A 25,448-nucleotide genomic window follows, 5' to 3' on the forward strand; every position below is an offset into this window, starting at 1 on the left:
TGTGTGTGTGTGTGTGTGTGTGTGTGGACGCCGTCATCACGGTGCTTTATAAAACTATTTCCTCTGGTCATATACAGCAACACAGAGAGTTCTGGTTTTATTTGTTTTCAGGGGGAAAACACACAGCAAGGTGTATTATATTAAATTGAATTGAATTGTTCAGTGCAGTGAAAACAGAAAACACATTTCTATTGCTGTGAAAAGAACAAACACTGATACTATCTGCATGGCTGTGCAATAACGCAGGAGGAGGTTAGTGAGACAGTATGGTGGTTTTTTGGGAGGGGGTTTGTATATATTGGATGGTACATAGGTGGTCAGGTGGAGGGGGGGTCGGTGGGGGGTGGGAGGGGGACTCACTGTAGACTTAACACTGGCGAATGCTCCAATGAGGAGTCGGCCCTCCCTACTGGCTCTATCCGCTCAATCCTCCGCTCGTGTTTCCGTTGCTCGTCCTCCTGCTCCTCCTGCAAAGACAGAAAAAAGAAAAAGAAAGAGGGTGAATCATTAAAAGAGTTTTGCAGTGATATAAAACCCTCTCACCCTCTGTCATTGTTTCTGTTTGGCTGCATCCAGCATCTCCTCCTCCTCCTCCTCCTCCTCCTCCTCCAGTGGCTTTTAATACAATTACCTCTATTCTAAATCAAAACAGACCTGAGCCTCGGCCCTTCAGTCTTCAGTCCCTGTCATGTCATAGTGGCCCCTGATCAATTGCTCTGGCTCAATAAATCAGGTCTGGCGCTCGCAGCGCTGCAGTGCGCTGAGGTCTGGACGGAGTGAAGGGAAGTGGTGGCGCTCGCTGTCATCTGTTTCTCTCACTCTCTTCATTTCATTTACTCATCTTCCTTCAGGGCCATTAGGCAGCCGGGGCCTGAGAGGAGGAGGAGGAGGAGGAGGAGGCAGCGGCGGTGGCGGCGGCTTTTACGGGCAAGTCAGACGTCTGAGGACTTAACTAGGCTCTGAGACCAGACAGCAGCTTCATGCTTCTCTTAATGGGGGATAAAATCTTTATCTGGGCTGGTTTTATGGGGACGGTGCAGACCGAGCAGGGCACAGCCATGATGACACGCCGCGTTGTAGAGCAAGTGGAAGACATATTTAATAACGCGGGGTTCATCATCAGCTAATCATCGTGTGCTGAAGGTGAATTAGAGACACGGGCTCATCAACGAGCCCCTCCGTTCTTAAAGGGGCAAAATTGGCCAATTGCCATCATCCCTATAGTCATAGCAGTAGGTTCGTTACCTTTAATTGTCGGTGCAAGATGTTTTTAGAACGGCGGAGCAGAGCCGTGAGCTTCTCAGAGCTACGCTACGGAGGCTAATGGGATTTCTTGGTTTCCCTCATCAAACTCATCAAATACACAATCCAACAACTCCAAAACGCTCTGGTGGACAAGTTGTGACCTGCACATTCACCACGCTATGAGATAATAACACAACGTTACGAGACAGAGTTGTTTTAGAGGCAAATGCAGAGACTGCTTGCTGAAAAACTGCCCCAACAGGAACGCACATCAGCGGTTTCTAAAACAACTGTTATTATCTCATTGGTGGTGAATGTGCAGGTCACAACTTGTCCACCAGAGCGTTTTGGAGTTGTTGGATTGTGTATTTGATGAGTTTGATGAGGGAAACCAGGGAAATCCCATGAGCCTCCGTAGCGTAGCACTGAGAAGCTCACGGCTCTGCTCCGCCGTTCTAAAAATAGCTTGCACCGACAATTAAAGGTAACGAACCTACTGCTATGACTATACAGTAGGGATTATGGCAATGGGCCAATTTGACAAAATGTTGAACTATCCCTTTAAAGAGTGGAAGTTCAGCTTTGGCTTCGCTCCTGCTGGTAACTATGTGTGTGTTTGTGTGTGTGTGTTTGTGAGCTTGTCAGCATCCAGACAGCCCAGCGTCTCCTCAGGAGGGGCCGGCTGAAACGCTTTGTTAGCCACCAACATCTCCCCGCCCTCAGCCCATCACCTTCCTCTTCTCCTTTCTCTCTCTGTTACTTAAATGTCAGGCCCGTCCACACCTCTCTGCTTTCTTTACCCACATGAATTCAACCCTTTTCAGAGGAGGGGATATCTTTGGCTCCCACCACCCAACCCCATTTATTTATTAGAGTCTCGTGTGAGGTGTGACGGGGGCATGAAAATTTCATCAGCAGTCAGCCTTGGGAGACCTCCCCCCACCCTACCTGTCTCTTGAACTGTCCCGTATGAAAATGAGGCAGTCAGCCTTTAATTACATGTCAGCTGAGGTCCCGGGCGCCTCGTGGGTCATGTTACTCACAAAGCTTTTTATGAAAACCCCTCAGGAGGGTCGACTCGGCAGGATATATATATATATATATATTTTTTTTTTTTTCTTTCTTTCTTTCTTTAATACAAATATACCATCTTCTGCATAAAGGAGCAGGCCACCTGTGGAAACTCATAAATAAAAAGAAGATATAGAGGACGCTAAAGCAGAATATTATATAACAGCATATAAGCATAAACCATAACACTGAGCTATGAGCACCAACGACGAAGAGCATCTTCATACTCGGGAGGCGACGGTGCCTGACGTCTTATTAGACAACAGGGTGATGATCAGAGAGAGAAGCTGATTCACAGTGTATCATCACTGAAAGTGACATGTAATTAACTTCAGTAGCAGCAGCTCCCAGCAACAGAAACCCCCCGTCCCCCCACCCCCCCTCGTCCTCGTTCGTTTGCTCCTGTAGCGGCTGCGTCTCCGGCCTCTTTAAGCGTCTTCCTGATTAAACAGAAGAAGATCTAGAAGGATGTGATGATGAGGTGCAATAAAGAACAAGAACAAGCCACTGTATCTGTGATTTGCTGCTGTCAGAACATCCAGGTGAACGGATCAATCATCGACGGGGGCAAAAGCAAAGTGCAGGCAGGTGCAGTGTGTGAGTTTGACAGGTAATATTACCAAGGTACGGTAGATATCTGAGCGGAAACAGAACAAGGTGAGACGTCTGTGATATTTCTGTCCAGGTGTGAAAAAAAAAAAAAAAAAAAAAAAACGAGGAGGAACTGTGAAAATGGCACCGAAGAGCTGCGAACACGAAGAGAGGATGAAGAACCGATGAACAGCGTCTTTAAAACCAGCCTCATGGTTAAAACAGCCAGAAGAAATAAAATGAAATCTGCACACAGAGTGAGATTTTCTCTGGAAAAAAAAACAAACAAAAGTGTTTTCTCCTTGACAGGGAGTGCAGCGATCTGCGTTACACACACGGCTCTCACATATTGACTTTCCCTTCCAAGGACATCTGTGCAGCAGTTGAGCTACTTTGGGTGTTGAAGCAGAATAATTCCTCCGAGTTCTGGCAGGATTTCCACAGTTTTTTTTTTTTTTTTTTATGAAAAATGTGTTAATGTGTTGTACCTCTAAACTGAAAACACATTGTTGTGTTGTCTCACTAAAACAAATAACACATCTTACACCACTGGGGCTGTTAGTTCTGGTGTTTCTCCATATTAAAATCACATTTTCTCAGCTGGTGGGTTTTTTTTTCACTCTCACATCTGAAATCACAACATGTTTCAACCTCAAAGCCAAACGCCGACTTGTTCACACTGGACTGGTTTGAATGATGGAGCAGGAGGTGAAGAGCTGCTGACTTCCCGATACACCGACAGAGTGTTGAGTCAGTATTGCAGTGGGGGGGGGGGGGGGGGGGGGGGGGTCATTGTCTCCTTGTGGCCGGAGGTGGAGGAGCAAGTCATCGCCCTTCATATTTACTGCCAACCCCCTTATTGTCTGTGGCAAAGCTGAGCGCTGAGTGACAGCAGAGGAGAAACACAGGCTAAATATACATCCATCTCTCCGTGCTCCTTCGTTCTCTCACCCCCCCTGTCCCCTCTCTCTCTTCTCTAAAAACCCTCCATTTCTCCTTCTTCCCCTGAGTGCTTTTAGCACCCTGTTGATCCCTTGGTAACCAGTAGAGTGGTGAAGCAACAAGGCTTTTCAACTCTCCATGGCACTCTTTCCTAGCTCTCTCTCTCTCTTGTCCCTTCCCTCCCTCCCTCCCTCTCTCCGCTGATCTGAGGCCAAAAAAATCCAACAGCGTCTTTGACAATGAAAGGAAGCAAAAAGCAAGGGTTAGGGGACTTGGCCATCGGACAGCTGTAGCATTAGATTATTGAGAGTCATATAAGTGAGAGAGGAAGAGAAAAGGATGGGAGAGAGGGATGAGAGAGATGGGAAAGAGGGGGGGGGGTGGCTGCAAAGTGCAGAGTCTTGTTACCTTCAAATGGATGGACAGGTTAGAGCAGGGAGAGAGAGAAGGAGGAGAGGAAGAAGAGCAGGAGGAGGAGGGAGGTAGCAGCTGTCAGCTCAGGAGGGAAAAGCTGTATACACACACACACACCAACACATATACACACACACTGCTTGAAGGTTGGGGCAAAGGGTGTGTGTTGAGGACCTGTCATCCTCCATCAACCACTGTCCTTTAGGAAACCTACTGTAACTGTGTGTGTGTGTGTGTATGTGTGTGTGTCAGTGTGTGTGTGTCATGCCATTAGCCGTGGGCAAGTACAACATGTAGCTGTTTGGGGAACCAGGGGATGGAGGGATGGAGGGATGGAGGGGGGGTTTCCTCCCTCCTGAGCCCATCTTTCGGCGTCAAGGGCTTAACAAGGACGGGTTCAGAGGTCACGGCAAATGGTGTGTTACCGGCCAACACCCCTCCTTCAGGGGTGAGGGTCCACATCTGTGCGGAACAGGCCTCCCTGTCAGACGATGTCACACACTCCGCTACAATGAGCCGTCTGTGCCGCGAGCAGAACAATGGAGGCCCGGAGGAGGAGGAGGAGGATATAGTAGTAGGAACAGTGAACAATGTGGTGCGTTCGCTGCCGTGTAAAAAGTTAACGGAAATGAGCAATTTATCCTGCACGTTTAAAAAAAAAAAAAAAAAAAATGGCTGTTGAAATATTTACAAAAGACCCGACCACCCTCCCTGAATCAGGCGGCTAAAAATATGAAACATTAATTGTGCGAGGTGGCGAACGCCCCTTATGGAAACATTAAAACAAGCGGCCAACGCTAACAAACGACAGCAACGTGAGAAAAGAATTTCAGAGGTGTGAGCGAGGGAGAGGAGAAGAAAAAAGAAAGAAATAAGAGCAGAGGCGGCGGCTTTTTCCTCTTCCTCACAAAAGGTTAAGGAGCCATAATTGTGCTCTCATTACCTCCAGTAAATGCGGTCTGACTAAACACTGTACGACTGACAACACGGAGCAGCACTTCACACAGCACCGACATAGAAAGACAAGCTGCAGGTAATAACTCCTAATAGTCCTATTAAAGTTCCTTTGACCCTCACAAAGCAATTATAAAAATACTTTTCTATCCAAGGCGCTAAAAGAAACTTTTATGGCTCCACACGCAGATTGAACGACGACGTGTGAAAAAAGAAAAGAAAAGAAAAGAGCAGCAGCCTTCAGCCGCTGCTGATGGATGACACGTCCAGTGTGTAGGATGACCTCGTCACACATGTGTCAGAATTTACCATATATGGATCATTCTTCTTCTTACAATAGGTCTTTTATCCCCCCCCCCCCACACACATACCCTTAGTGGAAACTGTCATTAGGGTCAAATTAGGCCCCAAAATGGCCTCCGTGATTTGATTGGACGTGACTGTTGCACCCGACGACCCGACCGCACCCTGCTCTCCATCCTTAACCCCGTCGCTCCCTCGGCAGACCCTCGGACTCCAGAGCCATTAAGGCGGCCAATACGTCACCGTCACTTGATTATGGGATGTATTTACATGCATGTTCATGGGTGGGGGGGGAAACGTTTTAACAGTTAGTGGATGATGCAGGGGGGTCATCATGAGCGTCTTCATGCTGACCACAAGTTCACTAAACGGTCCTTAATGGTTTTCAGCAGAGAGGCAAAAAAAAAAAAACCTGATCTGCGTTATATTATATTGTTATGATGATGTCAGCGAATTGTTATTTCAATGAGGAGTTATTGTGTCGATGTGCAGAGTCAAGGCTCCTTCCAGTCAATGTTTCATTTGTTTGTCAAACTATTAGCTCCCTGCTGGGAGTGGGAACTGTTGCTCTGGGGGAAAAAAATGTAAAAATTAAAGCGGTGCGACCCTGGTGACTGCCATGTCTCGCTTTGTGCATGTGTGTGAGAAACAGAGAGAGAGAGAGAGGGAGAGAGAGAGGGAGGGAGGTCATGATGCTGCAACGCTGTGTTTGTTTGCCAAGGAGAGAAGACGAGGCGGTGCCCGTCCTCTGATGAGGACATGTGTTGTCTTTCATATTTCACACCCGGCGCCCGTGAGCTGCGAACAGGAGAGCGCTCGCATCCTAGATTGGATGAACTATTCCTTTTGATAACGAGGAAATGGAGTCAAATATGTTGTTATTGTTGTTGTGGTGCCAGGTGAAGACAGAGGGGAGTAGGAGGGGAGGAGGGGAGGTGGGGGCGTGGCGGGTGGGTACCAGAAACCTGTTCTGAATAGAAACAAAGGTTTATTACACTGTAACGTGTTTGCTTTATGCACATTTGTGTCATCACATGTGGAAAAAGACGTCAGGGAGAAACATTTAATGGCTTTAAATATCATTTCATGCACTTGTGGTGAATTTTCTGCAGCGTATTTTTACGAAAGCAGCGTTTTTATTCACATTATCGTGAACAACAGGAAACAGTATTATTATTGGAGAGGTTTTGTTTTCACTTCAGCTATAGAAGTAATGATAATAAAATCTCTATTTTCAATTACATATCTTCCTTTGTTTGTTTTATTCCCACATGGCAGAGTTTAGTATCTCTCCTCGTCTTAATGAACACAGCCTCTCTGTGTTTTCGTGGCTTCTGGCTCATAAAAGTTTGGGCTCTGACGTGGATTTTACTTCTTCAAGCAAATTACGGGGACAGTCAGAATCCTGATGCTGTTAAGTAAATTAGATCAGAGATGTGAGGCTGCATTTATCCGCATCAGGACGTGGAGGGAGTGAGGAGGAGGGGTAGATGGACAGTGCTGTTTGTGGAGCTGACATTTGGAGAAAACAAAAGGCCCGTCTCACTCATTCTCCCTCTTTGTCTCTGCGCTCCGATCTTTGTCTCCTCTCCCCGTCTCCTGTCTCCGTCCCTGTCGGTCGCTGTGTGTGGAATACATCATCTACACGAGCGCCTGTTTCATATCAGGCCTGGACTGATCTATCAATGACACAGCTGCCTTCGCCGTAGCCCACTGCATCGTTAAATTGCACTTTAATTAAATTAGGCCTGCTAATTATGAGGGCTTAAATCAATCACCAGGTCAATAACAAAGGCCCGAGGCGGACGGAGAGGCCCGGGACTTTTTTTCTCCCCCCCCAAACCTCATCAATAACAGCCGCAACCGGAGCAGACCGCTCCCGTGGCCGAGCGCCGGAGGTTCAAACGGGCAGGAATTACTGTGAATTGAGTTATCGTCACCGGCTTTTTGTCCAGAGCATTTCTTCCTCTTACAAGCTCTGTGAATAATGTTGTTTGAATACAGTGGAAGTGTTTCAAAGAGGGCGAATGTGCGTGGCTTTTTTGTATTAGAATAGCACTTCAAAGGTTAAAGCAGATTAAGAGTTTCTGGTGCATGAAGAAAAGAAATAGTTCAAAAAGAGGGATATTATGACTTTGCAGACACCTGGCTTTAGGTGTGGGGGACATGATTCTGAGGAGATAATCCTTGGGGCTGAGTGCCTGCACGGCCCCCCAGCTGAGCGGACGGTCCCAGCTGAATCCTGGGTCTTTACCCGAGCATTAAAAAGGAGCTCCGTGGTGCTTTTCACAGATTAATCATCATTTTGAGCTTATTAAGTGGGAGGACAGTCTGCTTTCCACTGCTCACAACGTTTAATCCATCTTTCAAACTGTGAAGGTCAGTGAGCGAATGTTACCCCCGTTGAAATAATAGCGGCTGTTTGAATTTCAATGAGCGCACCCACGGTTTTGGATCTGTATTGTAATTAAATACGTTTTCTTTTTCTTTCTTTTTTCTTTTTTTCTCCAGTAATTTTAGGAGCCCCCCTGCAATTAAGAGCCGGATTCAGAATCACACTGACTTATCGAGTGGCACGGCGACTGCTGCCAATAAAACTCCACTCCCTGCTCTGCCAAATTGTCATGTGAACTATTTAATACAACATTGACTTGCGATGCAAATGTATCAGCAGAGTAATAACGGCAGCACCGGGAGAGAAAATGTGGAGAGCAGCTATTCACACAAGGAACTCATTCATCCTCTATAGGATGTTTTAACACACTGTGACCTTAAACCCTAGATACACCGAACATGAAGGAGGGAGAAATGATGAAAAGGGAATGAGGGTGAATGATGTTGAACTATGAATAATTTAGTGGAAAGTAAAGCTTTGGTACACACTGCAGCGAGTTATTACGAGGGGAGGTGGGAGGTGGGGGGGGGCAAGAGGCCTTTTCCACAGATCAGCGGTTGTTTGCTGCCTTGTTTGAGCAGGTGGAGGGGAGGGCGGAGTGAGGGAGCGCTGTGGGAGCAGTGTGGGGTGAGGACGGTGAGGTGTGGAGGGGTAGGGGGGGCTCTTTTCCATTTCGTTTTAATTGGAAGCTGAAATTCTTGGATAAGGGGAAAGGGAGGGGTGGGGGGGGGCAGAAAGCCATTTGGCTGAGTCCTTGTTCTCAGCCGGGGCTAAACGAAGAGGGGCCGTGTTGGAGATGAGGGGCCAGTAATGAGGAGAGGGTCCCAAAAGACCTGGGCACAGCCACAGCAATCTAAGTGGACCCAGGAAGGTGGGGCAAGGGTGGGAGGGCGGGGGGTGGGGGGATGTGGAGCGGAGAAGGAGGGAGGAGGAAAAGTCATCACTTCGCTTTGTTATTTCAATATAAAAAAGACATTTTTCTTTGTAGGCGTCGAGGCAGCGAACGCAGCGAGCGATTCATCAAGATATCGATTGATCAAAGGAGCGCGTTAGCGCCGATGCTAATTTAGCAGCTACGTACGTATACGCAACCACAACAAGTGATTGCAATCAGTGACGAGATAAGAGCGCAGGGAAATCATCAGTGTCACAACAAACAAGACGGATCGGAGCGTGGATAGTCAGTCTGAGACACACACACACACACACACACACACACACACACACACACACACTTACACACCGAGGTATCTCTTCATATTTCAGCACCACATACAGTAACAACACACACACACTCCTGCATAAACCCACCGACACTACAGAAACCAGCTCAGGTCTCTCTGCTCCACCATTTTCCAAAATGAAAATGCAGTCAGCGTGGTTCTGCTTGAAGTCATGAATGCATGTGGGAGCGTCGGGGTGTGTTGTGATGGGGCTCGGTGGGGGGGCCGTTCCATGCAACAGCTCCCTGGGCCTGTATACCTGCAGCATAAAGAGCGGGATTCAGCTGGAGAACTGCTGTGCAGGGAGACGCTCCGGCCATTACAGTGAACGCTGCTCACCACAATGACACCATTAAGACTACAGTATCTGGGCTGTTCCCACCTCAATGTGAGCATCCAGCCTTCAGACTCTGGTTATTACCGGTTGGTTTGCATATTTTTCTTTCAACGAACACCACAGGTTTATCCCCAAAAAATGTTCTTTGTTCTCATATACTCCAAATGGAGATTCATTCCACTGAAACATGAGGATTAAAGCTACCTGCAGATTGGTGATCTATCACCAGGAGCGTCACGTTACCATTATGAAAGTTACTGTTACACTTTCATGGCAGGCTACTGCAGTGGAGCGTGATTTGATTTGTCTTCCCGGCCGGTGAATTAATGCGTTGGGTGCGACGCTCCGACATCCAGGATTTTTTAAGATTCGGATGACAAACAGCAGGTTCCTTAATAAGAGAAGATAACACAACTCAACATGACTCTCAGAGCAAGTGAATGCAAAGCTGAAATCTGTGGTGGCACGATACTGAAGTTATTATTGTGATATCGCAACAACATAACTGTTATATTTCTTTATCAACATCAATTTTTTTTATTTGAGTTCTTATCTGCTATGTTTTTTATGGTTTTTTACCCATATTTTATTTTATTTTTTAAATATATTTTAGTATTTCAGCTCTTTGTCACTTTATCATAAGTTGCTGTCTATGTGGAAAAGGGTTAACCTACCTACAGGTACAGGTAAAGTTACCTTGACATCTATTTAATCTAATAAAATCAATTCAATTTCTCTGTCTATCTAACTTAGATAATTGTTATTCTTGCAGGATGGGATTGTCAATACAACATTCTAGTGCCAAAAACTGCAGTTTACATAATAAAAGGCTGATACTTGGCGTCTACAGTGTGATGACACAGTACTGTGGTGCTGGATTTCTAGTGCTCTGTCTTCAGCTGCTGTGTGAGAGAGCACTAACAGAAAGTTTTGGGAGGGAGAAAACAATCTGACGCTTCTGTTCAACTGTGAGACTGAGTATCTGCACATTCACAGGCTCAGTCAGATCATCTCCATCCTGCACCGACGGCTGCCTCAACTGGTTCAATAGACGATAATGTTCAAGGACAATTTGTCTGAACGTTTGATGCCGCGCCATTATGCTTCCACATACGTCTCTTTATGTGTCACTGTAGATTTTACTGTATTAACATGTAGATAAAAACTGGACCTGAATGGTTCAGAGCAATACCTAAATGAATTCAAATAGTACCTCTTAGCAGCACAGTGGCTGGCTACCATGGCTACATCTGTAAGGAGGGAGCAGAAATAGACTGATTGGCGCTCTGCTTCCCTTTCTTTAGAAGCTTTCTATTCCTCCATCTCCTTGGGTGTGAAATTAAACCAACCCATTCCTCTCCACTCGCATCCAACCGTGACCGCTTTTGTTCTCCGGCCAATGCAAATGAAACAGGGTCTCTCTCTACGGCTGAGGTGGCGACGAAGCCCCCCCACTCCATCTCATGTTTCTCCATGGCCCCCGATAGATGTGGATGTTTACTGTCGGTCAGGGCCTTATTACATTCCTTCAGCAACTTAAAAGCATTGGCCCCCCTAATGGGACCTATAAAACAGTGAGAAAAGCCTATTGTGACAATGGAGCTCATTGTGTGCGAGTGAACTCATTTGGCACTCGGCAGAAAGTGGAACTGTGTGGCATATAAAAAAGAAAAAAAAGAAAAGCTGTGAGGGAAAAGAGAGGGTGAAGGAAGAAAGAAATCAAGTAAATAGGAGTCAATGACTTCACTGTGGGAAACTGGGCTCCGTCAGTCACCAGGGTCTCCGCTTTTTAGCTGCAGCACAATACATGTTCATTAGTCTTTGTTTATCTCGTGTCCTCTTGGTCTTAAAGGTCCAATATCGTATAAAGATAGATGTCCATAACTGTCCAGGATCTTGATCTGTTGTCCTTAAACCCACAAATTTATCAGCTTATGGATCAGGATACACCTGCCAGCAAAGTGAATTGATCCGACTAAAAAATGCAGGGAGATAAAAAACAAAATGATTCAGTGTTAAGAGTGTGCGGCTTCTTCTCCCTGCTTTGTCCCCATGTTGCCCGGGCTGGTTTGGCTCCCTTGTTTTATTCCCTGAAATCATTATTGTCTTCGGCTAAGGTGCCCCTGCTCCCCGTGATTTGTGGGTAATGAGCTGGCACCCCCCTGCCCGTGTTCAATTATTCTCATTGAGAAAGTGATTTCTCACTCCACGGAGCAAATCGGAGAAGGCAAATGCGTGAACTCTAATCAAGAATGAACACATTCACGAGCAGCGGCGCAGAGAAGGATAGCCGCCCAGAGGTGCCGCACATGTGGACGAAAAAGAAAGAGAAGAGGGTAAAAGGGACAGATGAGTGAGAGTCACTGAGGTAAGGAGGTTTTCTTTTTAACCACCTGTTCCTGCAGAACCCTGGTTTACTACATCATCTGCAAACATACCTGCATGTCTGACACTTGATATGTCACTTTGCATAATTAAAACTCAGCATATCAAGATGTCTAGCCTATATGTTAACTATAGACATCTAAAATTGTGATTTGTTAATTGTAATGCATAATTAAGTGTTGAACACTATTTGTTAGATCTTATTTCGATTCTATTAACAATAAATTCTGTGGGAAAAAGATTTTTTTTTATTCTCAGGGCGAGTTTTTTTTGCATATAAATAGTCAAATTTGAAAGACGGCACAAAAGGCTCATGGGAATTTCAGAAAACATTGCTATCAGCCTTCTAAAGCCTGAATCAGCCAAAGTCTAATCTGAACAATCTACTAGCACACACACACACATCCGTATAGACACACACGCAGCCTGCAGAGCACGACAGGTTAAACATTTTCAGGCTAGAGTACAGCTGATAGAGAAGAGTGCTGGCAACTTCCAAAAAATGTCTGCCGCCTCCTCTCCTGTTCAAACAAGATAAGGAGAGAGACGTGATTTGCACAATTTTCAATAAAGCGAGAGAGGCAAAGAAAATAACGGAAAGCAAGAGCAAACCAGACAGATCTTGTTTTTTAAGGGGGGAAAAAGAAACGACCAGCGTGGAGTTTAAGTTTGTCACAGAACAACATACAATGTTTCTTCTCCTTCTTCTGATGAGCAGAGCAGCATCCTCAGCTGTGTTCTTATTGGAGGCCTTTTCACTGGCCGTCCTTGGGAGCTACTACATTTGTCTGCTGGTTATGTGCTTGGGATTAAGTTGTGAAAGTTGTCCTGAATTGTTAAGCACTTATTCCTATCATTCTCATTCTGTGTGTGTGTGTGAGTGAGAGAGAGAGAGAGAGAGAGAGTGTGTGATAGAGAGAGGGAGAAGGTGAGAGAAGAGCCAACCTGAATGCTAATAGACACAGAGCCGAGTGAGAAAAGCTTCTGGGCAGAGAAGGTGCTGGATGGTGAACTGTCGTGGTCTCAATATAAATCATACACACACACACACATCATGTCTTACAGTGATTATCACCGCCGTCTATTTCCAATAAAGATGTTAAGTTAATAATGAGATGTTAAATTGCCTTATTTTCATAATTGCTCTATTCCGCCTGCTGTGGAATGAACTAACTAAATGATGCTACCGACTGTGTGTATGTTACCTGCTTAAACCACAAGAACAACGCTAAATCCACACGGCATTTGGTGTCTACACAGCTTGTGGCTGAGACACATTAGGTGACACTAGACTTTGTTGTAAATCAGAGTCAGAGGAACAGTTTTGCTCTTTTAGATCCTCAGATATGGAGAAGAGTGATAATAGCAACATCTTGAGAGGAAAGCTTAAAGGGATAGTTCACCCAAAATTGAACTTTCACTCATTATCTACTCACTCTCATCCAAATTTGACGAACCGGGAAGAGGAGCTTCCGCTACAAACAAGCTTGAAATATAGACTTATTTAATTTTTTTCGGGACAATTTCGCATTTCGGGGCTTCAACACAAGACGGACATTACATACGAGCAGCATGGAGGTATTTGGATGTTTTTTGGTGTGTCTTTTTGTTACGAAGACAGTTGGTATCAATTTGCAACCGTTATATGGACATGCACTGCTACGCCGAGACCCCCTGTAACTCAGAGAAGCCATGGATAACTCAGAAACTTCTCCCAGCCCTTAGTCCACATGAGGGTGAGTAGATAATGAGTGAAATTTCAATTTTGGGTGAACTATCCCTTTAAGGAGTGCAGGTGGATGTAAGTTTACAGTTTCCATTACAACTCCTAAAAGCCTTTAAAGCTAATAATAAACCTAATAATGGACATCATTAGTTAGAATACAGATGTAATAAACGTTGTGTTTTCTTCTTTTCAGTTCACTGACCGACAATAACGTTGGTCAACAAGCTTCTACAAGTGGAGGATGAAATGCTCAGAGCCACTTAGAGGTGAAAAGAGGAGGTGAGTGGTTGTAAATGAGGCTTAGAAAGCAGCGCAGGAAAACAAACCCAGGGTCTGTCAGGGGTCGTGACGTCCTGACGGCGGTTCAATGGCAACGGCTTATTAAGTGAGGAGGAGGGGCCACTCCTGAGGCTCAGGGGCCACATTGTTCTCCACTGGCTCTGAGTGTTTCTGCTGAGCTGCCGTGCCAATGCTGAGCCAAGTGTTGTTCTGCACTTTTGAATGCTACAGTGTGATCTCATTGGGAACAAATAGTGCACAATTAGAGCCGAGGTGAGTCCAAAATGATGAAAAAAAAAATGAAATTTGAGCGAAGGACATGGTCGCCATCTTGGCTACGAAGCAAAGGGACATCAAACATGTGAGTGCACTGACTAAACTGACTGAAACCTAATGGTTGTTTCATACACCTGCCTGTGAAGCTATGAATAAGAATGAATGAATTCATATGAATGAAGATTCTTTGCAGTGTAGGGAGAAATGGAAAAGAAAAGATGCTTAAAAGAGGAAAAGAATAAAAGGAAAAATGTGCTTTTGGTGAGTACTGACTGAGCTCTCAGTGTTTGCTGATCACACAGCAGCTCCTACTGGTCAGAGCCACAGGGCAACAATTAGAGAAGACATGCTGAGTACAGTACATCATGCATGTATGCATACACTCACAGACTGGAGTGTGTTTTTTCTGTGGCCCTCTCATCCACCTCTGTGACGGCCGTGGAGCTGGCTGACCCTCCCGTGTGTGTTTCTGGGAGAGTTGAGAGTTGAGGGTCTGGATAAGTGCAAAGTCCTCTCTGCAGACACAGGACACCACGGAGACGGAGCGGCTGACTGCACCGCTCTGGAATGTGGTTTGCAGTTTTTTTTCTGAGCACTCTCCTGCACGCAACAGACCCCCTCCACCCCCCACCCAATTCTTAATCAAACATCCACTCAGGTTTTACCCAAAACATCATGAATGGACACGTAGATACAGCGCTGGACGGAGGGGACACAAGGCAGAGGGAGGCTGAGCTCACCTGTTCATCACTCATCCAGACAGACAGGTGGAGACAGAGAGAGACAGGCAGGGTTTGTCGGTGGGGTGGGGGTGTGTGTGTGTGTGAGGGAGAGGGGGGGGGGGTTATTGCTATGTTTGCTCTCCATGCTCAACTGCTCTAACATTGCCTGCAGCTCGCCTCAGGGTCTGCACACTGTGTGGGCTCCACCACAACAGGCTAGTCAGGAGAGTACACTCACTCAGAGTTCACAAACCAACTACGGCACAGAGAATTAAACGCTAACTTTTGTGCAGAATTGACTCGCCCAAGGGTTTCTTTCAAAGTGTCCCAAGTTTTTCTTCTTTTTTCTCCCTCTGAAACTCCTTCACTTCAGGACTTGGTCTGATTCTGAGGAGCTTTTCACTGTAGTCAATTTATTTTTGTTCATTCTTTAGTTTGTTTTCAAATGTTTTTTTCCCTGGGGGTGCTCTCTGGTGGCTGAGAGGTTAGAGAGTAATACGTCCCATATACTGTAGACTCTGGCCTTCATGCAGGAGATCAATGTAGATCTATGTAGTGTACTGTCCGCTATATTTTATTTATTTATCAGGGACTGCGGATGCAAATTAGCGGCTCTGTTATAATCCGGTGTATTTACAATAGTATTTTTTTTTTTACTATTGTTCACCAATATGCACTGTCCCTATCTAAATAAAGTATTACTATTATTATTATTATCACCAGTCTGACTCCTGACCGGGACAGTCATTTACTGCATGTCTGTTCCCCCATTCTCTTTCCCTGTTTGCTGTCAAACCTCCACTGTCTGAGAAATACAAAAATGTCTGAAAAATAACATTTAACCTGTGCCATGTAAAGATTTCCACTGAAATCACTGTCATAATGACAGACACAAGCAAAACACACTGATCTGTGTTTAAAGGGAAATATCTGGGTGAGCCGGAGTGTTGATATTTTTGTCTTTGACTTGTTTCAGCGCGTTTGACTGAAAATCAATAGACATATTATTTCCCAAAGGTCTGAGACCAGTTGAATGTGAGAGAGAGGTCTCGCCAAAACAGACTAAAACTGTGGTTGACTCAGGAGATTACAATGACATTAAAAAGGTCTACAATCAATACAAATGAAGGTGTGCTCATTAACTCGGCTTCATTTTAAATAGTCATTAAAGCAGATAACAGCGGCACGGCCGTTTCGGCTAATGCTGTGTTCAAGGCAGGCTTTTGAAACCGTAAGTTACAGCTTCAAGTCACAACTACGACTTGGTAGCGTTCCAGGTAACCCGTAGCTCGTGTTTTTACCGTCCTGTTGTCTGTGAAAGTTCCCTATAACGGCCACTCGTAACTTCCGACCCGTGAACTCGTACCAGATCGAACTGGTATGACTTCACAGGAAGGAAAAACACAAAGTACGAGTTTCCTTGAACGCACCATGAGTTAGCAGCCCCCGCCCTTGTCAGGCATCAATTGGTCCTCGTGCTACGTCACCACATTCACGCGCATCCCTTGGCTGCACACACAGCCCTTCATGCCGTTCTCTCCCCTCATTGGATAACACTTGTATCCCACAAGGAAAATTTTCTCCTCGGGTTACAGCAGAGCAGAGTGACGGAGAGACTCGTGTTTAGGCTGAAATACTTCATGTAAGTGATTGCTGACGGAAAATAGGACTATTTAGGACTTATATTAACAAAAACATTCCACTGATATCTGCTTTAAGTGTATAGATGTAGAGCTGACCCTGTGAGAAGACCTGTACAGCAAAACATCTTCTGGCTTCTGACTCAAGTTAGAAAAACAACATGTTATTGATGAATCAGTTGACAAATGGAAATCAGTGTTTGTTTTGGGGAGGGGGGGGGCTTTGATGTGAAGATATGAAAGTGAAGGAGCGTGTTGTGTTGGCGCAGCCAGCCAGCGCCTCGGAGCTGAACAGACTCGTCTTCTTTTCAACCTGCTGCCTGCCGGCTCCGTGATTTCGCCGGGCACCTCGCCACTTTGGGTTTTCCTTTAAAACTCGCCAGACAAGGTGTCTCATTTAGACAACAAAGAGAGGGAGGCACTTGGACAGCTGGAGGCTTGATCAAAGATGTCTGATCAGAGCTGCTGCGGCTCACACATGTTTTGGACTCGGTTATGTAACAGATTTGTTTTTTGTTTTTTTTCACGTCTCTTTTTCAGCTTGTCTTGTTGAAACAGCATTTTCATCACCGCGTACAGGATGCCAGGAAAATAATAAATGACTAAATGATTTCAGATAACTATTTGTAAACACAATAATGAACATTTACATTATCATATCTCTGCCTTTCACCAGCTCAGCCTTCCTTCTTATGAGCCACTGGGTGTAACCCCTGTATGACTGACAGCTGCTGTGGGTCCCACCCTCTGGTCCAGCTGATGATAATGGCCTCTGGTCCCCTCATCAAGGCCACACAATAATAATAATACTGAGGGGAAGCACTCAGCCAGCTCCAAATGGGTGTAAGCGTATGTGTTTGTGTGTGTGATGCTGAGCGGGGAAGGCCCATTAGCATTCATCAGTGGAATAACAGGCCGGTTAATGTCAGCTGTTTATATAAAGAATAACTCATAAGGCCTTGGTGTTTATGGGCTGACAGTTGGCAGGGTGTGTGTGTGTGTGTGTGTCTGTGTGTGTGTGTGTGTGTGTGTGTGTGTGTGTGTGTGTGTCTGTGTCTGTGTATAAAGGGATTTGGGGACTGGAGGTCATGAAGTCTCAGATGGGACCTCTTGACACTGAATTTATTGACTGGTTTTCTAAATATAAAGACACTTATCTCACTTAAGAGATAATATATACGTATATATATTCTATAGATGTGCAGCTGTGTTTAAAGAGGGGAGATGCTGATCTGGCTTAGTGGACTGCTTGGATTTATGTGTGGTCTTTACATTTGTGAACCAATAGTAGCCAAATATTGATCTTTAAAGGGATAGTTCAGATAGGAGACGGAGTTGTTTTAGAGGTAAATTCATGCAAAACCGCTGATGCGTGTTGCCTTCAGGGACAGTTTTTCAGCAAGCAGTCTCTGTATTTACCTCGAAAACAACTCTGTCTGGTAACGTTCTGTTATTATCTCATAGCGTGGTGAATGTGCGGATCACAGCTTGTCCACCAGAGCGTTTTGGAGTTGTTGGATTGTGTATTTGATGAGGGAAACCAAGAAATCCCATGAGCCTCCGTAGCGTAGCCCTGAGCAGCTCGCGGCTCTGCTCCACCGTTCTAAAAATAGCTTGCACCGACAGTTAAAGGTAACAAACCTACTGCTATGATTATAGGGATTATGGCAATGGGCCAATTTGTCAAAATGTTGAACTATCCCTTTAAAGAAACCAGAGTCTGTAATCTAAAATCTAAAAAAAAAAACCTCTCTCTGATTCACCCGGCTGCAGATTCCTCCATCACCTCTGAGCTCTGCAGCTGACGACAGAATCACAGATTTGCACCGTCGCTGGTGTCGTGCATCCAACTTTCCCCAGAAACTCTTTGAAGCGTTGAAGTCAATGTTCCTGACTTCACATTCCTAATTCATAGCAGGGGGGGGTGGAAAGGCCTGCTTAAATATAAATGCTGAACTAAAGCACTTTAAGAGTGTGCACCGGGCAGAACAGAGCGGCATCGCACAGATCAGCTGCTAAAGGGAACAGATTTGATGAGCGAGTGCTTCAAAAAAACTTTAGGAGGATCTAAATATATATAAAGTAAAGAAGTGATGCTGCTGGAGCTCGACACACACCCACACACATATACATACACAAAGCGGTGTGTGCGTCATTTGTTCTGCAGAGAAATGAGAGCAATGCCCTTTCTTAGCTTTCATCATCTTTTGCTTTTATCTTTACCCATAAAGCGGAACAATGAAGTACAGAAGATAAATAATCCGCGATAAACAAACAAGTGCTAATTGGTGTGATTTTCCTAAAACCTTGGGATATATATATGTGTGTGCGTACGTGTGTCAACTCATTATCTCTGCCAGCGCCTTAGCACTGATCACAATTCCCTTTAATTAACCCACTCGGTGCTGCTTCCCTGCCTGTCCGTCAAAAAGACAAAGAAAAACAGAAATATCACGGCGGTGGCGGCGGCGTGTGTGGGAGGAACGGCAACCATCAAGGCTGAGACACAGTGAGTGAAGGAGGGAAACAATTGGCTAATTAAGTGCCTATTTGAAACCTACACTGTGTCGCCTCTAATGAGCAGATTTGTGTGTTGTGAACCATTTTGGTCACATTTACTGTCAGATTACAGAGACTCAGGTAGCATCAAGCACCAGTGGGTTCTTACACTGTGAAGCTCCTGCTGTTTCTCAGGAAGTGTTTACAGCCTGATGTTGGCATGAATCTGAAAACATAAAGGTATAAAATGGGATTTCAACGTGTTGTTTGATTATAAAGCTGCTCTAGTTTCTATATTAACACTGTGAAAGTATCAAAGCCTCAGTCCACAGAGAAACACACAGTCTGAATTCAGAAACTGAGCCTTTAAACAGCCATCAGGACTTCCTGTGACTTTATGATGTCACAACTAAGCCCCACCAACCTGGACCTACAATGCAGCACCACTATTCATCTTCTCATGTATCCACATTTTAAAGGGATAGTTCAACATTTTGGCAAATTGGCCAATTGCCATAATCCCTATAGTCATAGCAGTAGGTTCGTTACCTTTATTTGTCGGTGCAAGCTATTTTTAGAACGGTGGAGCAGAGCTGCGAGCTGCTCGGAGCTACGCTACGGAGGCTCATGGGATTTCTTGGTTTCCCTCATCAAACTCATCAAATACACAATCCAACAACTCCAAAACGCTCTGGTGGACAAGTTGTGACCTGCACATTCACCACGCTATGAGATAATAACAGAACGTTACCAGACAGAGTTGTTTTAGAGGGAAATACAGAGACTGCTTGCTGAAAAACTGTCCCTGAAGGGAACGCACATCAGCGGTTTTGCATGAATTTACCTCTAAAACAACTCTGTCTCGTAACGTTCTGTTATTATCTCATAGCGTGGTGAATGTGCAGGTCACAACTTGTCCACCAGAGCGTTTTGGAGTTGTTGGATTGTGTATTTGATGAGTCTGATGAGGGAAACCAAGAAATCCCATAGCTTGCACCGACAAATAAAGGTAACGAACCTACTGCTATGACTATAGGGATTATGGCAATGGGCCAATTTGCCAAAATGTTGAACTATCCCTTTAAATTCTGCACCAGAAAAGTGTAAAATATGCAAAAGTTCTACAGACACATGTTGCTTTTTCATGTTTCCACATGACTTCAGCTTGCTTCCTGTCAGGACATTTAAGAAGAAGGTGAGTAATAACACGAACAATAGTTTCCACACCCTGCACTGACATCACTTTAAGCCAGAGACAAAACAGTGTAAATCTAGACGTTGAAATACTCCAAATACTTCCTCACCAATGATAATAACACGGGCCAGATGGATTTTCAATGAGTCCAGAAAGAGGACTCTGACATTTATGCGATAATCCTGGAGCACAACGCAGGAAACGTGTCTGTGAAATAAACCAACAGCCAAAGGTTCGGTAGCTTGACTCTTTCATATTCTAATGGTTTATTACTTCCTCGTTGGCTCTTGCATCACCTCTGCACATTTCACGCCCTCTGGTTGCTCTTCTCTTCTGCTCCAACATGAAGCAGAGATCGATTAAACACCTCCTACACGGGTCAGAGCGAGTAGCCGAGGCGGGCGACGGGCAAAGACCGAGAGAAATCCTCTTCACGTGGAGCTCGGCGTGTCTGACACCTCCCAAGGTCATTTCTGTTCTCCCAGCAGAGAGCCTCTGTCACTTTTAATAACTTTTAAAGGGAATATTTTTCTCTCTCCTCCCTGACAGGCTGAGGAGGAGAGGGACCAGTCACAGAGTCGAGACAATCACAAAGTGCCGACAGAGCGAGGAGGTGTGAAGTGAGGAGACAAGGCTGCGATGACTAAGAGTGTTCGCTGTTACTTTATAAAAAAGAAAATAAAAAAAGGCAGAACAGAAGCAGCGAAGTCTGATGTCAGCCGCTGTTTTTCGGCTTCGCGTCGGCTCGGTCAGTGCTCACCACTCTGTTATCTGTCACTACTGTTGTTACGTTACCCCGCGATACGACACACTGTGACACAAAACAGAGTAGAAACACATGTGCCAGTCATGCTGAGGCAATACATCCACTCACACTGACTTATGTTACATGTTGCTGTCACTCAGAGGGATGAATCATAGGAAATAAAGATATTCTAGTATCCATAGAACAGCTTGTTCACAGTTTATAGTTACTACTCCTTTCAACAGGGATGTATGGATCCAGGAAGCGGTGCACTGCTGTGGCAGAGAGAGCGACTGTCCCACCATGACTGAACTAATCTGAGAGGAAGACATGGACATTAATGTGTGTTTAATGTGGATTCGACACATCACAGCTGACACCTTGTCCATTTAATAAGGTCAATAAGAGGGTAGATGCTGATCTGGCTTAGTGGACTGCTTGGATTTATTTACTATGATCTTTACATTTGTGAACCAATAGTAGCCAAATATTGACCTTTAAAGGGATAGTTCAACATTTTGGCAAATTGGCCCATTGCCATAATCCCTATAGTCATAGCAGTAGGTTCATTACCTCGTTAATTGTCGGTGCAAGCTATTTTTAGAACGGCGGAGCCGTGAGCTGCTCAGAGCTACGCTACGGAGGCTCATGGGATTTTTTGGTTTCCCTCATCAAACTCATCAAATACACAATCTAACAACTCCAAAATGCTCTGGTGGAAAAGTTGTGACCTGCACATTCACCACGCTATGAGATAATAACAGAACGTTACGAGACAGAGTTGTTTTAGAGGCAAAACTGCCCCTGAATGCAACACGCATCAGCCGTTTTGCATGAATCTACCTTTAAAAGGCTTCCATCTCGTAACGTTGTGTTATTATCTCATAGCGTGGTGAATGTGCAGCTCACAACTTGTCCACCAGAGCGTTTTGGAGTTGTTGGATTGTGTATTTGATGAGTTTGATGAGGGAAACCAAGAAATCCCATGAGCCTCTGTAGCGTAGCTCTGAGCAGCTCACTTCTCTGCTCCGCCGTTCTAAAAATAGCTTGCACCGACAAATAAAGGTAACGAACCTACTGCTACGACTATAGCGATTATGGCAATGGGCCAATTTGCCAAAATGTTGAACTATCCCTTTAACCCATGACTACTGACTGTTTTTTTTTTTTTTGACTGTACCTGCTCCTGTCTGTCGAGCCACTGGTCCACCATGGGGTGGTTGGCGCTGAGGGAGGAGCGGGTCAACTCTCTCTGGAACTGACCCGTCCAGGCGCTGGCGTCCCGCGGCAGACTGCGGTAGGCGTGGGCTCCTCTGCCCTGCGGAGGAGAAAAAGAAGAAGAAGGTGGAGAGATTAACATCACGCTGTCGTGACTGTGACACCAAAGCTACTGTCAGAAAGAAGATTTACTCCGCATTGATCGCACCACAAAGGAACGACCAAGCGCATCTGAAATCCTTTCTCGACAAACAGATTCAAATACTGATCCGTGCCCCAGTTTTTTTTTCTTTTTCGGGCCTTTAAACAGGCAGTTTGGAGGATTAGTGTTATCTACAGTGGCTGGATGACAGGCATTTTGTGGTGGGAGGTGGTGGTTAGTTTGTCTTGGAGCTGAGCCACACACCAATGCGAACGAGTTGTTCATTCAAGTCTCACTCCATCTCACCCTCACCCCGTAACCCCTCCACTCCCCCTCCTCACGTCTGAAAAACCCAGAGCTGCTAATAAGAGGCCTCTTATAATAAGACGGCCACAGCTGAGCTCTTCCATTACACAAAGAGCACCTTCCAAAAATGCTGCTGCCAAGGTAATGTCAAACACCAGCAGACCTCAGCAGACTGAATTACAATGGCCACGAGCACAAAAACACACACACAAGTGCACAAGATTACATTCCAGACATGCTAGCCTCGGCTTTGAAACCGCTGTGATTGAAGGACATGCTGGCTGAAGCTCTCTGAATAAAAATGAATGCAAATTGATATTAAAAAAAGAATCACAGCAGAGAAGACAATGATTCACAGAGACTGACAAACAGAGTGAGAATCATTTAGGGTCTGATGAGTTACGAAATGGCAGCGGAGGAGCGAGAGCGACAGAGCAGAAGTTTGGATTTCTTTAATGAGGTGTCACACAACAAAAGAGCAGACACACAAAACTTGAAGAAGGAGAAGAAAAACAGCTCCTGAGTGGCTTAGTGCAGCCGGTGAGACAGGATGAGAGGCAGCCGGAAACACCAACAAAGGCAAATCAAAACAAGTTGCTCAGCAAGTTACAGAAGAGGAAGAGAAGAGGAGAGAAGGAGGCTGACGCACTGCATAATGTAAGAGGCCATGTGTGTTTTAATGCAGCTGAATGCAGCATGACGAGGCGCGAGGAAGCTCGGCAGACAGGACTGTAAAACTCAGCCGGACGCGTGGGGCTCCGCAGAGACGGCCCCTGATAGCCATCACGGCCTCGCTCCCCCACCCCGGCTAATGTGATGCAGCACGCACGCACGCCGCGACACAGGGACCCGCTCTCCACAAACTTTTACGACATATCACATCGTAAAAAAAAAAAAAAAGCCAGATACCAGAGAGGTAACAGTAAATCAACGCGCTCATATCCACCGTCTGATTCCTTTTAGTTGACCGTGCTAAGCGTGGAGGAGAGCAGCGGGTACGAGGTATTGTAAAGTCATTGGGAGACGTGATGAGTTTACAGCGACCGAGGAGTCCCATCGGCTCATAGTGTGGAGATTTAGCAGAACCGAGCCCCGATTGGACGGATCGTGGCCGTCTGCAGTGTGAAATGATCCCAGACAATAAAGAGAGTCTATATGTGTGTCTATGTGTGTGTTGCTGCTGTGTGCATGTGCATGGCCTGCATCCATACGCTCTCTGGCAGCGTTTATCACTGATGTACGATCCCCCGAAGAACAACGTTAACGCCAGGACTAAAATATATCAAAGTCAGCGCTGACTAATACACTGAACATCTGGCACTGATTGAATAAAAATAAACTTCATCTCTGACTGACGGAGACTATATGACAGAGGGATGTATGAAAAAGAGATAGTGAAGATTATGTGGACTAAGACTGGGAGGGAAAAAAAATGTAATAGCCCTGTCAGTACTGGACAATAAAGATGACAGCGGCCGGTGTTCGGCTCGTTATTCCTCATCCCACCAGTCACCGATGACGGGAAGATGACTCGGATTGATTTAATTTAGATAACTGATCACCTGCTGCAGATGCTGAAGTGAAAATGTATTCAAACTGAACTTTTTGTTTGCCCTTGTCAATTTTAAGCAATCATTTAAAGTTTGAAGTCACGTCAAAGGAAAAAAAGCAATCAATTAAACCACTAATAATCTGTGGTGTAATGTCACAGCTACAGTTCTTAATCACGGGGTGCAGTTATTTGTTAAATCCTGTTATGTAAAACCTGGAAGCCGGGAAATATTAATATCCCGCGGAGTGTAAACAGACACGGATCGAGGGGGGGCCACGCTGCAGGAGAAAGTCTGAACGAGCTCCTCTTGACTCTCCTGCCTCTTATGTGTTTTATTCTCTGTGAGCGAACAAACACTCACATGTTTGCTCAGTTTGGCTCGGACCAAAAAAAAAAAAGGAAGCTTTTCTAACAAAATGAAAAAGTCTAAAAAAAAAAAACACATCACCCCCCCTCCTTTAAAAACGTTCCCCTCCGCCCCCCTGCTGCAGAGCGTGCTGCTGCGCTGTCGGAGCTCTGTGAACTCCGGGATCTTTAAATCGTGTTATCAGACGACGCTTCTCGACAAGCTAATCATGTGCAGGGTTGCCGTGGCACGTTCCGAGCACTTCTTTTTCTAACCTCCCCCGTTTCATCGGGAACGTTTCCTTTTCTCTGCAAGAACCAGAGGTTTATAAGCACCATGTGGGGGCAGCCATTTTGAGAAGTTAATTGGCTTCCTTTCTCTTTTTGGAAGCTGCAGGGGAGGGTGTACCTGAGCTTCGCTGTTTTTCTTTCTTTTTAGGACATAATCAGAGGCTTAGCAAGCCTCGGAAAAAAGGTGAATTTTGAACAAAGGGAAGGGGGTTTAACAATCTGCGCTCGTCTTTTTGGAAGAAAAGAAAGGGCGTTATCAGAGGAAACTAGTTTCAGATAAAGAGTATCTATGCCACTGCTGGATATCTGCAAGCAGGGCAGCGCAGGTTTCATATCTAATGGTTATTTCTTTGATTTGGGGTGCGGAGGAGAGCAGGAATGAGAATGAGGGGAAGGAAAGCTTGGTGAGGAAGTTGAAAACAGAGACTGCTGGAGGTTAGCAGATTTCAGAGCACATATCTCTGACATTATAATTGATGCAGCTCAAGTGCAACTGCAGCACTGTGGAAAATAACTTCTGGGCCTGTTGTAAGAGAATCACTATATACTCCTTGACAGTGGTGTAATAGAGAGTGAATGATGTGTGGATCTGTTTTTATGCTCGGTGGAGTTTCTATACTTTATTAGGTTGACATAAACCTTCAAGACATTA

General features: G+C 45.3%; 1 protein-coding gene across 6 annotated transcripts in view; it reads right to left on the bottom strand.

Moving 5' to 3' along the window:
• LOC146966280 (partitioning defective 3 homolog) overlaps positions 1 to 25,448 on the bottom strand; it is a 372,282-nt gene that overhangs the window by 195,714 nt on the left and 151,120 nt on the right. For all 6 annotated transcript variants that reach the window (XM_085762582.1, XM_085762580.1, XM_085762578.1 and 3 more), the window contains exons 5-6: positions 22,123 to 22,260; positions 361 to 467 (exon numbers count right to left, since the gene is read on the bottom strand). In XM_085762582.1, the coding sequence (XP_085618708.1) occupies positions 361 to 467; positions 22,123 to 22,260 (245 nt within the window). The remainder of the gene's footprint in view (positions 1 to 360; positions 468 to 22,122; positions 22,261 to 25,448) is intronic.

This window comes from Trachurus japonicus, chromosome 20 (assembly GCF_045865225.1).
Source record: "Trachurus japonicus isolate A0001 chromosome 20, Traja_1.0".
NCBI lineage: Eukaryota > Metazoa > Chordata > Actinopteri > Carangiformes > Carangidae > Trachurus > Trachurus japonicus.